This window comes from Melopsittacus undulatus, chromosome 12, assembly GCF_012275295.1.
Source record: "Melopsittacus undulatus isolate bMelUnd1 chromosome 12, bMelUnd1.mat.Z, whole genome shotgun sequence".
Lineage (NCBI taxonomy): Eukaryota > Metazoa > Chordata > Aves > Psittaciformes > Psittaculidae > Melopsittacus > Melopsittacus undulatus.
This window is the reverse complement of record NC_047538.1, coordinates 4,889,971-4,902,191: the sequence shown is the minus strand read 5'-3', so window position 1 is coordinate 4,902,191 and position 12,221 is coordinate 4,889,971. Positions and strand designations below refer to the sequence as shown.

The 12,221-nt window shown below is 53.2% G+C and overlaps 1 protein-coding gene across 4 annotated transcripts in view; it reads right to left on the bottom strand.

The window, feature by feature from the left end:
* CASZ1 (castor zinc finger 1) overlaps positions 1–12,221 on the bottom strand; it is a 199,881-nt gene that overhangs the window by 102,438 nt on the left and 85,222 nt on the right. For 3 of the 4 annotated variants that reach the window (XM_034068596.1, XM_034068600.1, XM_034068598.1), the window contains exon 3: positions 4,430–4,515. Coding sequence is in view for 1 of the 4 variants with exons in the window: in XM_034068600.1 (XP_033924491.1) it covers positions 4,430–4,433 (4 nt within the window). In the remaining 3 variants the exon portion in view is untranslated. The remainder of the gene's footprint in view (positions 1–4,429; positions 4,516–12,221) is intronic. The other variant, XM_034068597.1, reaches the window with a different exon arrangement.

Genomic DNA, 12,221 nt, shown 5'->3' with positions numbered 1-12,221 from the left:
TTCAGGGCTTCTCCCTCCTGATGTCTCTGCATCCTGGTGCTGTCCTCCTCATGAGCACAATATTCCTACGCTTTTATCTTTGAAACCCCAAGAAAAGTGTCCACCTCCCTCACATCCTCTTACACTGAAATTAAAGGAAAAAGCAAAGGCAAGCCTGGTCTGAAAACATGTGGGTTCTGTGATACTGTCTTCTCATCCTGCCACTAGCAACAAGTGCCTAAATGTAAAGTGTACATTAATTTAGTATTGAGCAGCTGGAACAAAACTGTAGATAGAGCAGGCAGGGAAGAGGGGGGCTCAGACACAAGGAGAAATCACAGGAATTGGGTCAAATACAACATCTCCCCCCTGCTTCCCAAGCTGGATCCCTCTCCCAAGCTAACAGTGGCACCTGCTCACTGGGTGACAGCCGTGCTTGGGCAGCCCCCACCAATGCTGCTGCTCCCCCTCCCTGAGAAGTTGTCAGCAGAACCTGTTGGAGCAGGAGCTCGTTGACTGCTGCCTGTCCATTACAGCCCGGATTATAAGCATATTGCACAGTGCTCTCTGCACGGTGCTGGGGAAATCCAATACGCTGAAAGGTTAATGCAATCAATTAGGGTGACAAGGAAGTGGAGTAAAGCCTTCTGAGTAGATGAAAGGGAGAGAGAGATGGAGACAGAGGAAAGCAAAGAGAAGCAGGGGGGAAGGAGCAAAGAAAGATGAGTGGGAGGAGGAGGAAGATGGTATATGGAGTTTGTGCTGCAGACTGCAGGGCGCTGGTGTGGCCAAGGGTACTGTTCTGCCCAGCATGGATGAGTGGTGGGATCCATGGATCTCCAAGGCAGCAGGTGGAACAGGAGTCCTCCTTCTTGGCTTCTCCTGTCTTCTCCTGCAGAGTGTAAAGCCCTGTTCAACCCACAGCACCAGCCTGCTCCCCAGTACTGTTCAATGGGGGGACTGGCAGAACTCTCCTGTGCCCTGGCTGCCCAGTCACCAGAAAGGATGGAAGCAACTGCTTGGGTTTAGAGCTGCTGTGCAGTGGATATCAGCACACCATAGGAAAGCATAAGGGAGGAGAAAGAGGGAACAGGAAGGACAGAGTGAACCTCCTCTGGCTGTTCATACACTTTGTGCAAGGAGAAAGGCAAGGATGAAGATGTGGTGTCTGTGTAAACCTCCCAGCTAGACACTGCTCATCACCAGCCACTTGACAGACCCTGTACCTTGGTGTCACAAGGAATTTTGCCCTGACTGTGTGGGAACTCAGCCCTGCCAGTATTAGAGCACCTTAATGGAGGAGAAACCTCTTCTCTCTTACTCTTCCCACCTCTTTCCACATGGGTTGTCCTGTGAGGCCAGAGGACAAACCCCTACCAAACCCCACCTCTGCCTGCAGAGACAGCTTGATGAGGCTGCAGTGACACTCAGCTGCCAGCCCAGCAGAGATCCTGGTGTCCCAGTGTGCATCCTGCTGCTCCATCCTGCAGGGCACAGGCCTTTCCCAGAAGCATCCAGCTCAGGGGAGAGCCCATCCTTCCCCATGGCTCCCTGACCCCCCAGCAGTGCAGTACTTCATTAACCTGTGCTGACAGGTCAGAGCCAGCACAGCCCCTTCCTACCACAGCTCCTGCTCACACTCAGCCCGGCCTAGGAGAACGTGACACCAGCTCATTAGGACAAATTATTACTCTATAACCCCTGCTGCAATGTCCCTTAATATGCCTATTTAGCAAGAGACAAGTCCTGGTGGGCTCCTCGGCATTAAAACAACCTCACAAATCACCAGAGGCACAAGCACTGTGATCTCTGCTCCTGGGGGCTGAGGAGAGGGCGGCTGTGACCCAGCTGGGTGCTGGAGGGGCACAGTCCTGTCCTGCTCTGCTCCAAAGGGGTTGCTGGAGGTGTTCTGTGGCTCAGTGTTACTGCAACACACCCAGGTTTCAGTACAATGTCATGTTCCCCAGTTAAGATCTACTGTAAATGTATTCCAGGATGCCCATTCAAACTGCTGGCTGGCTTCACTTTGTCTTACCCAGCACTACCATCAGTGTCATGTTCCATGTGAGGCTTATAAGATTCCCGTTTCCCTGTGATGGATCTGAAGTCAGTGCCTGGCTTCACAGATTATCCACAACACAAACCCTACTTACACGTTAACCAGCAAAGCCTGAGAGCAAGTTTGGGAGCTGAGGCTGTTGGCAGGCACCGAGTGCTGCCTCCCCATGTAAGGCTGTGCTATGTTTTGGGGGAGTAAAGCCCACTGCACATGAAAGCAGTCAGCTTGCACCTTGCAGGGAGAACAGGACTGCAGGCTTCTGGGGCTAATCCAGAGATTACAGAACCTCTGCAGTTTGGGGCACAGTGAACGAGATATCACAGGGGAAGACAGAAACATGGGCAAATGTCAGGGGAAGGCTGCTACTGAACAGGAACAGGGAGCATGAGGAAATCAACCTCCAGCCTGACCTTTAGGAGAGGGTAAAGGGAGAAAGGAACAGTGATTTGTGTAACAGCGCCAAAGAGGGGAGAAAAGGGGCAGGAGAGAGTTAGGATGAAAAGTAGTAGAAGAAAGAGAAGAAAGTGTGAGGAGTGAGTGATGCTGTGCCCAGAGGAGAGCAGAACATGAGCAAATGGATGGTGAAATGAGGGAGCTGAGAGAAAGAGGGAGGGAAAGGAGGAGAAAAGAGCAAGAATAGCCACGCAGCGAGGAGCACGCGGGCGAGGCAGAGCGCTGTAACCAGGGTTGTGAAGCATGAAAAGGGAAGAATCTGCCTGTTCCTTTCAGCGCTCGGAGCATGGCGCTCGGTGGTGACCTACACTGTGCCCGGCTGTGATCACGTTTTCAGGGCCACTGCCTGCCGATCCCAAACAATGATGGGGAGCCTTTGAAGTCACAGAAAGAAGCCGCAATGGGAACTGGGCACTTTCTCTCTTTTTTTCCCCCCTTCTCTTTCCCCCCCCCCTATTTTTTACAGGCCGGGGGAAGGAGGGAGGAAAAGGAAGGCCTGGAGTGGTGGGGGGAAGGTTGGAGGAGAGGTTGCAAGGACAAAACAGAGAGTTGCTCTCGGCAGGGTGCCCCGAAACGAGAGAGACAAAAAGAAAACAAACAGTTTATGAGTAGGGCACATGCTGCCTGTGTCTGCGTGCCCCGCGCTGCCGGCCCCCCGTGCTCCCAGGGAGGCTTCTGTTCCCCAGCAATGATGGATGGACGCGCAGGGCCATTCAGGCCTGCCATGTTCAGCAGTGGTATTTACATAACACTGGCCTTCCACCGGTCACCTCTGACACTGGCTTGGGGCCCCCTCCCACCCCAGCCAGCCCGGGCCCCTCTGGTATCGCCTGGACTCAGCCCATGGGCTCCCCAGCGCTGGGGCTCAGGGTCTCAAGCACTGCACAGATGCTCTGAGCGCTGACACAGAGCAGTGAGTGCTCCTGGCACCTCTGAGGTGATGTCCCACAGGGCAGAGCACTCCTCAACCTCCTCTCTGCCACGACCACTCCTGCCCTGGCCTGCTCTCAGCCTTGCTTTGGTGCCAGGGGCGATGGGAGAGGCTGGACTTTGTGGTGCTGCAGAGGGTACAGTGTAGTACCCATGTGTTCCCAGTGAGGAGACATAGAGAAGAGAGTGGGGACTCTTTGGGTGACACACAAGGGAGCCCTGTGCTGCCTCTGTTAGAGACAAGGACAGCAGGAACTATCTTGGGTGGCAGGGACTTCTCAGTGACCATCACCTGAGATGGCACAGGGACTGTGCCACCCAGCACATGGAGACAAGGCTTTTAAGAGAGGGAATCACCTTTCATTTCCCTGGGCTCTGGGACTCTAACTTTTACCAGACAGGCACTAAGGGACTATCCAGCCCTAGGAGACTGCAAAGTTAGGTCAAGGGGGTTTAGGTAAAGGGAAAACCCAGAAAACATAGGATTCTGCTGGAGACAGAGAGCTGCTTCCATCACACCAGCATGGTGCTGCAGTCTGAATAGATAAAAATGTGCCAGAGGAGGAGGAGAACACACACATCACCATCTTAAATTATGTGAACTGAGCTCAGCAAAACTTCACAGTAGATGGAGACTGCATCCTATTCAGTGAAAGGACCTTATTCATCTCCCACTAGCCCACATGGACGAAGACAAAGCGGTACCCTCATCACCAAAGCACTTACACACTTATTTATCTGTAAAGATAGAAGCAGTAGAGAAGACACTAAGGAAATCCCACAGAGACAAAACCAGGTGCCCAAACAACTGGTGTACAAAGACAAAGACACGACTAGGACACACATAGGGCATGTCTGCATTAGACCTTCTTCCATTTTCACCTCCCTTTATGACTAACAATGGTCCAATGCCAGAAGTTCCAGTGCAGACACAGCCACAATAAGCAAGCCATAAAGTGTGCGAGACACGCGGAGGAAAAGAGAACCCAGGAGGGCGTAGTGACATACCCATTGCAGTCTGAAGTCTCTCCTACCTTTCGGAGATTTCAAGGCCTGGTTTCTTGCCTCGTTTTTAGCTCTAAATTCACTTCATCCTGGGGAGGGAAGAGAAAGGACCCAGTTAACGCACAGGGCACATGTAACCAAGAGCCAAGGCGCAGACACTCACAAAAGCAGGGTGAGAACCAGCATGGGGCATTCAGACTTTGCACGGGAACAAAGTGCTTCCCTGCTCCTGGCTGCACCGTGTGGTGCCATGCACGCCACGAGACACACAGCGCTCCTGCCATGAGCCTTCTAACAAGGCCTGGGAACATTTTAGCATGGAGTGAGCAGCTATTCCTGGCCTGAATCCTGCTTCCCAGGTATCTGCACCATACTTTGCCCACACATCCCAGGTGCCTTTTGCTCCATGCCAAATCTTTCCCTTTGCAACGTTCCCAGTTCCTCTGCTGACCCCTCTTTTCCAGAGGTTCACCACTGTGCTAAGGCAGAGGCCCCCCTTGCACATCAACAGGGCACAAGATGTTGGGGTGAAGCTCTGGGTCCCACTGAACCCCTTTATCCACTCATCTGTGCATCTTCCTTTGTGGAGAATGCAGAGAGGAAAGAGAACAGGGACAGGGGAAAACAAGTCACAGCAAAACACATGAAAAGTAAATTGAATTATTTAAAACCATATGTTCCAAAAATATGACAGAGCACAAAAGCCGAGATTTCTGCAGGGGGTTGTCCTGCACCGACAGGGTGGGAGGGGAGCTCCAAGCCAGGCAGCCAGGGACTTCCCTCTCCCAGGGCCGGAAGGTGGCAGGGAGAACACAGTGGTTTCATGCACCATGGCACGGGTGCCTGCCCCACTCCTGCAGCCTCTGGTTTGCAACCCTGCCAGAGCAGCCGTCGGAACCGCCTGGGACGTGGCAGGGAAATGGAAACCAACCCGAGGCCACACACAGGAGCCCCTGTGCCATGCACCAGCTCTCAGCACAGCTCCCTTTGCCCCACAGGGACCTGCTTCAGCCCCTTGGCGAGCACAAGGGGCAGGGACTTGGCTCTGGGGCCCCGGTGCTGGGTGCGTGTGGACGCCTCCTCCCGTCACTCACAGCACTGTTGCCTGCACCATGCGCCAGAGATGCCTGGTGCTGGCTGGGACCCAGAGCGGGAGGGAGCCGGTGACATATCCCAGATGGATGAAGGGACGCAGAGCACAGGGAGCCCCTTGGGTGAGGAAGGTGCATAAGCAGCCGGGTCCTTCCTTCCCCACTCAAATCCTGGTGCCAAGGAGGCTGAGGGCACGGCTGGAGTAACAGCTCCCCCACTCGAGGTCCCTCTCCCACCCTGGCACCCTCTGTCCTCCTGGCTCTCTCATCCCTCTCCCACCTTTTCCTTCCCTTTGTTCTCCATTTCTTCCTTGCTCTTTCCATCGCTGTCTCTGCCATTCTGCCCTGCTCTTCTCTCACTCCCTCCTGTTCTCTCCCTGTTTCCCCAGCTCTCTGCTGTAAGTCTCTCCGTGTTCCCAGCTTCACTCCCTCGCCCTGTGCACGGTCAGTTCTTAGGTTTGAGTTTTTACTTGTTGTTCTGTTGTTTTTTTTCACTCCCCTTCTTTCGGACGCAGCTTATCAATGATGCAAGAGGAATAACGCCAATTTACTTAGAATGTGTAATCCCCAAATCAGATTGGGGGATTGTATGAGGCAATATGACCTTGCATATGTCTCCATTAAAGCCAGCCAGGCCTCCTCTTGTATTCTGTGTTCCCAGTACATATTTAGACAGATAACGCTAATTGTACTTGACATGTCCTCTTAAAGATGGACTCTTCCCTCCCCCAGCTCTGCCTGCTTCCCTGCCTGACAATGCACCAGAGCAGAGCTCGCAGCGTGGCACGGCATGGCATGGCACAGCACAGTGGGGCTGGTGGCTGGGTGGGCATCAGCACAGCCCACACACCCAGCTCCACTGTGTGAGCACCAGCCTGCACTGCATCTTTTCCCTGCGGGAAGCAGGCAGAGCCAGCACGGACAGGGCAAGGAGCAGGGGGATCGCCGCTGGAACATGGTTAATCTGGGATTACACACTGCTCCTGTGGCAATCATGGATTGTCCAGAAAATGAGCAATGTGTTGCCAAATCTAAAGCTATGGGTGTCACCTCACCCTGCCCCTCGCCCTGCTTACCCCACTGCCGCCCTTGATCCTCCTGCTCCTCCCCACCTCATCCCTGCCTCGATGCTCTCCTCCATGGGGCTTCCCCTTTCACTTGCTCTGTGTCAACAGACCAAGGGCTGGCTCCTTCCAGAGCCAGAGGCAGATGAACCTTTTGGAGACAGGCCCCAACCTCAACACAATGCCTCTCACCAGAAAGCACAAAGCTGCAAAGCATTTGAACAAAGAGAGGATATGTGCCCCATGAGCATCTTCAAAGCCCCCCTCCTTTCACCTCACACCCCTTGAGTCCCACATCTGGGCATGAAACTCTTCGGATGTGGCTACCAGCCTGAGGATCCCAGCTCTGGCTTCTGGGGAGCACTATGAAGAAATCATGGAACAGTTTGGGTTGGAAGAGGACCTTTAATGGTCACCCAGTCCAACCCCCCATGGACATCTTCCACTAGATGAGGCTGCTCAGAGCCCTGTCCAACCTGACCTTGAACACTTCCAGGGATGGGGCATTTCCCACCTCTCTGGGAGACCTGTGCCAGCGCCTCACCACCCTCAGTGTCAAAAATGTCCTCCTTCTATCTCCCCTCTTTGAGTTTCAAACCATCACCCCTTGTCCTGTCGCAACGGCCACTGCTAAAGAGTTTGCCTCCATCTTCCTTACAAGCCCCCTTTAGTCACAAAGGCTGCCTCTTTCCTATGCCTGCTGTTCAGCCCTGCTCTAGAGCAGACAAGCAGGAGGCAGGAGGAGGAGGGAAGCTTGTTCCATGGAAACCAATGGCTCCAAACTCTTCGCCAAAGTGGACTCAGATTTCTGTTGTATTCCTTCCCCTTGACACAACATCCTAATTCGACTTTTTCAGTATCTTTCCTTCAACAACCTTTTTTCCTTCCTCCCCTTCCTACCCAGCAACTGCGCATTTATTAATTCATGAGGCACTAATTAGTTCTTTGTTTAATTTTGTGTTAAACAGACTGACCGGAATGATAACGACTTGCAGCGTTGCATTACGGTCCCCAACCGCCCCTGTTTTCTGACAACAAGGGAGCGCAGTGAGACTGGCGTGATGAACCCCAATTCCCACTCCAGTTGCACTTCATTAAGTCAAAATGTGACAAGAAGCTTAGAGAGCAACTTTCAGATCGGATCGCACATAACAATTGGGCAGGAAACTTTCCGAGGGGGAAGCGGGAGAGGCGCTGGCAGCGAAGGCTGGCACCGCACACAATTCCCACTGCGCCTGCCTTAAAGGAGCCGGCTCGGGCTGCCGGCCGAGGCAGGATGAGGGCACGTGCTGGCAGCGAGGGGTGCCAGGGGAGGAAGAGGAGAGGAAGGGCTGCAAGCCAAGCCAAATGCACAGCAGGGCAAGAGGCATCACTGCCTTTCTGCTCCCCTTGGTTTCATTTGCCATGACAGGTTGGGTTGGCAGCATGTGGGATGTGCAGTTGAAGACCCCAATGGGATAATACCTCAGTGAGTCACTCCGGGAACTCCAAGGGCATCTTTCAGCTCCATGCCTCAGTTTCCCTCCTGTAGCTCTATGGTGAAAGAGCTGGTGACCCTCAGCTGCTACTCAACTGTAAGAACTACACAATCATAGAATAGTTTGGGTTGGAAGGGACCTTCAAAGGTCATCTAGTCCAACCCCCTGCAATGAACACGGACATCTTCAATTAGATCAGGTTGCCCATAACCATATCCCCTGAACTGCAAAGGAGAAGTCAAACATTGGCCCCCACAAGTCTAAACTGAGACGTGAAGGGTCAGCTTTGACACCAAGGAGAGGAATGGCTTCTCTCACAAGGAAGGAGCTGTGCCTTCCTTTAGCTTTGCACAGCACCTGATGTTCCAGTGGCACTACCAATTTCTGAAATGGTCCTGATCATCAAGTATCAGCAGTAAACTTTGTAAGGCACAAAGCAAGTGAGCTGAGCCCTACGGGTGGGAATAGAGCCACCACATCACTGCCCACCCTCAAGCTCTCTACTGATGCTCCAAGTACCTCTCCAATAGGAGCTACTGCACAGGGTTTGGACACATGCTCACATGTCTGGCCTGGCCCAAGCCTCACTGGCACAAAAAGGTCTGAGCATGAGTTATTCCTCAGCACTGGCCAACATGGGCCTGAAACAGATGACACAGCCCAGGCTGAGCTGGACCTGTCCCAGTCTTGTTGGCACATGAAGGTGCACAGCGTACGGCCAACTCTTTGAGCCCCTTCTGGCAAACGGAGAGCAGTGAAATTGAACAGCCTACAAGAAAGGGAAAAGGATCTTAAACCACCTCCTGAGATGAGGGGTGGGGGTCAAAAGGAAAGGAGGACTTCCTGAGTGCACAGAACACGGAAGCTCAAAATGCATCTTCTGCTATTGCATGGACATCAGCTGTGAGAATAAGGCAGGATCACACCAAAGTGAAATGAGCTGCGAGGTCTCAATGCCTCTCTAGCAGATATTTTTCCACACTTCACCCTCATCCCTCTCCCTAGGAAAAGAAAACTCATCCCCAACCTTGCTCTGCAGAGGCCCAAAGCTCAACTAAGGCACAAAACACCAGCAAAGCCACATGAAGGACTCTTTTGAGGGTCACATCAGGCCTGAGGAGTGACACTTGAGCTGTGTGGGTGTGCACAGCATGTCCTGAACAGGGAGAGAGGAGTGAGCACTGTGACCAAAGCCTCTGAGCCTTGGGGCTGCTCCACAGCATCAGTCTGCATGCGCATTACCAGTGTTCTCACCTGGGTGAGCTCTAAATGTACGAGCCTTTGGGAATGGGGCCAGGCTGCAGCAAGGTATCACAGCACCGTGTTTGCCAGTGCACTCACAGCTGAACACCACACGGATCTGCTGGCAGACGTCTTTGTGCTGGCTTCCATCTTTCATGAGTCTGGAATGCAGCAGGGACCTCTGTGACTGACAAAAAGGCTGTTTCTCCATGACAGAAATCCCAGGAAGACACCAGATCTCTCTGATTTCAGTTCTACATGTGCTCTGGATCCCATAAAAAGGCATATGTAGATATTAACACTCAGCTGGAGGGTGGGACTGGTGTTCAGAAAGGGCAAAAGCATCCATTAACACTTAAAGCAAGGACAACTGAGAAGGTCCAAGATCGTTTGGGACAAGAAACACCACCTACTATCACCAGCCTGACAAATCTTCCTGGTTTTGCAGAAGGGCTGGAATATCCTGACTGTTCTATAGATACAGTTGGGCCTTGTCATCTGCTGAGTAGACGTTTTAGAACAAAAGGCAGACACAAACCCCATCCTTTTGCTCTGTGAGCTCAACCTAGGCTCTGGGCCCATGGACCTTCTCTGGGCACTGATGCCAAGAGGAATGAAGCTCATCCCTTCTCTCAGGAGTGAAGGGATGGGGCAGTGGCACAGAAATGTCCCCAGACTGGCCCAAGCTTGTCCTGAGCAGGGGCAGAAGCTGGTGAGACAAAGAGAGGAATCAACACAACCAATAGGGCAGAGCGAGGGGCAGCTGAAGGACATCCCAAGATTCCCAGGATAGAGCCCACACATCACACCCAGCCATCACCTCCTGCTTGATCCCATGGGCAGAAGGAGAGGGAAGTTCCCATTATCTCCTCTTTCCCCCTTTCTTGACTGCCATCACAAGGCAATACCAGTAGCACACTCAAACCAACCACATCCACTCACTGTGAGGGCTGCCAGGGCCCTCAGCAAAGTTCTGTGCTGAAAATGAGGGTAAGAAGCATCCCAAATAGGTCATGGTCTGCCCCTTCTTCCCAAAAAAACATGCTCAAATGTCCTAGACTCCATCCCAATCCTCTTTAACCGGGAAAAACTCTCCTGCCAGGATTACAGGCCCGCTGCCCCCCTCCTCTTCCCCTCCATCTGGCTGGGAGCAGCCTGGGACCGAGTGCTCTTCCCAGCCCTGGGAGAACCCTGCAGTTTCTCTCTCATAAAAAAGAAAAATGGGAGCTATAAAAAAGGCAAAGAAAAGAAAAGCAAAGCAAAGGGAAATCAGTGCAAAGGCAGAAAAGAGCAAAGCCCCCCTTCCCTTCCCACCCCATCCCCATTACCTGCCTTTTAGCACTGGGTAGAGCTGCCTGCTTATTGCTCCTGAGGACTCCCCCTTGGCACAGCATTCCCCAAGGAAATCCTGCCCTGCCTCTCACCCTTTTCCCCTCTGCTGAAACCTGTTGAGCATAGCCCAGTCCAGCTCAATAAAGGTGATGCAGAGATGAGGAGGAAAACCAGTGCTGGGCAGTAGAAAGGGGACAGGAGCCACCCTGCAGCTCAGTGCCCATCACAAACCTCTGGAGTGCTGGAGCCTGGCACAGGACAGAGGGATGGGAGACAGCAGCCCTGTAAATCCCAATCCACTGCTGGTTCAAGCTTCCCTGATGGCATCCAGGACCAGGAAAGGCCCCATACCTCACCTCACAGCAGGGCTATGGCACTGCCCAATGCAGCAGGAGAGGTGCCAATGGAGGATCCCAAGGTGTTCACCTCCCAGCCCAACATGTGTATAGCACAGCAGTCCCCAAACTTGGCATTCAGCAGCCCTGGGCTGGCTCCTGCTAATTTGCTGTCAGGCTGCCTAAGCAAACCAATTAAAACTAATCATTAATTATAAAAAAGAGAGAGAGCAAAAGACCCTGCACAAATGGAGAACTGGAAAGGGCATGGGGAAAAGGAGGACAGGAGGGAGCAGAGCAAAAGAAGAGAGAGAGAAGAAGAGAAAGAAGAAAAGGGCTTTAAAACCCCCAGCACGGAGCCTTGGATGAAGGTTGCAGAAGGGCAAGTGGTCTCCTAGGGCAGGGTGGGGAGAGGCAGAGGTGAGGGGAGCAGGGGGGACCTGAGGGGAAAGCGACAGGGATGGCGAGGCCCATGGAGAGACCACGTCCTGCTGTGGTAGGAGCCAGCACCATGGACACAGCCATGAGGCCAGCTCCATGCTCCCCTCACCATCCAGGCTCTACCATAGCCAGAGGGACATGAGCTGCAGACCAGGCACTGGCAGAGAGGAGGGTGCAGCGGGAGCAGAGCAAGAGCAGAGGATGCGCACCAGGGATGCGCACCAGGATGCACCCCTCCACATCAGGGCTCCCAGCTCTCCCGGAGCAAATGCCTTGGACGGGGATGAAAAATGGGGCGTTTATGCAAAGCTCCTGATTATGCAGGGCCCATCCCTGCCGCTCCTGCTGGCTCCCCACGAGCTCCCCACAGAACCCCGGCAGCTGCCAGCGCCTCCCGTTTTGTTCCCCAGCCCCACACGCACGCACACGCTTCCCAACGCCCCTTTTGAAGAGCCCCAGGCCCACGTCGGGGCTGGCGGATGGCGGAGAGGTGGGAGCAGTGCCATGGAAACGGGCCCTTTCCTCGGGAATCACGCTGCTGTGTCCCCCCCCCCCTTCCCTCCTCATCCCGGGTGCCCCCTTTGAGGAGCTGTCAGGACCCTGAGTGAGTGTCACACGACCCAAGGACCAGGCGTGACCAAGCCTATTTTCTGCCTCAAATTTGATTGATTAAAAAACTTTTTAGGAAAACCATGTTAAAAGACAAAAAAAAAAAAAAGAAAAAAAAAGGAAAAGAAAAAAAAAAGGAAAGCAAAAAAAATTAAACAGAAAGGGACAAGGGGGTGGGGGGAAAGGGAAAAGCCTCTGTGCTG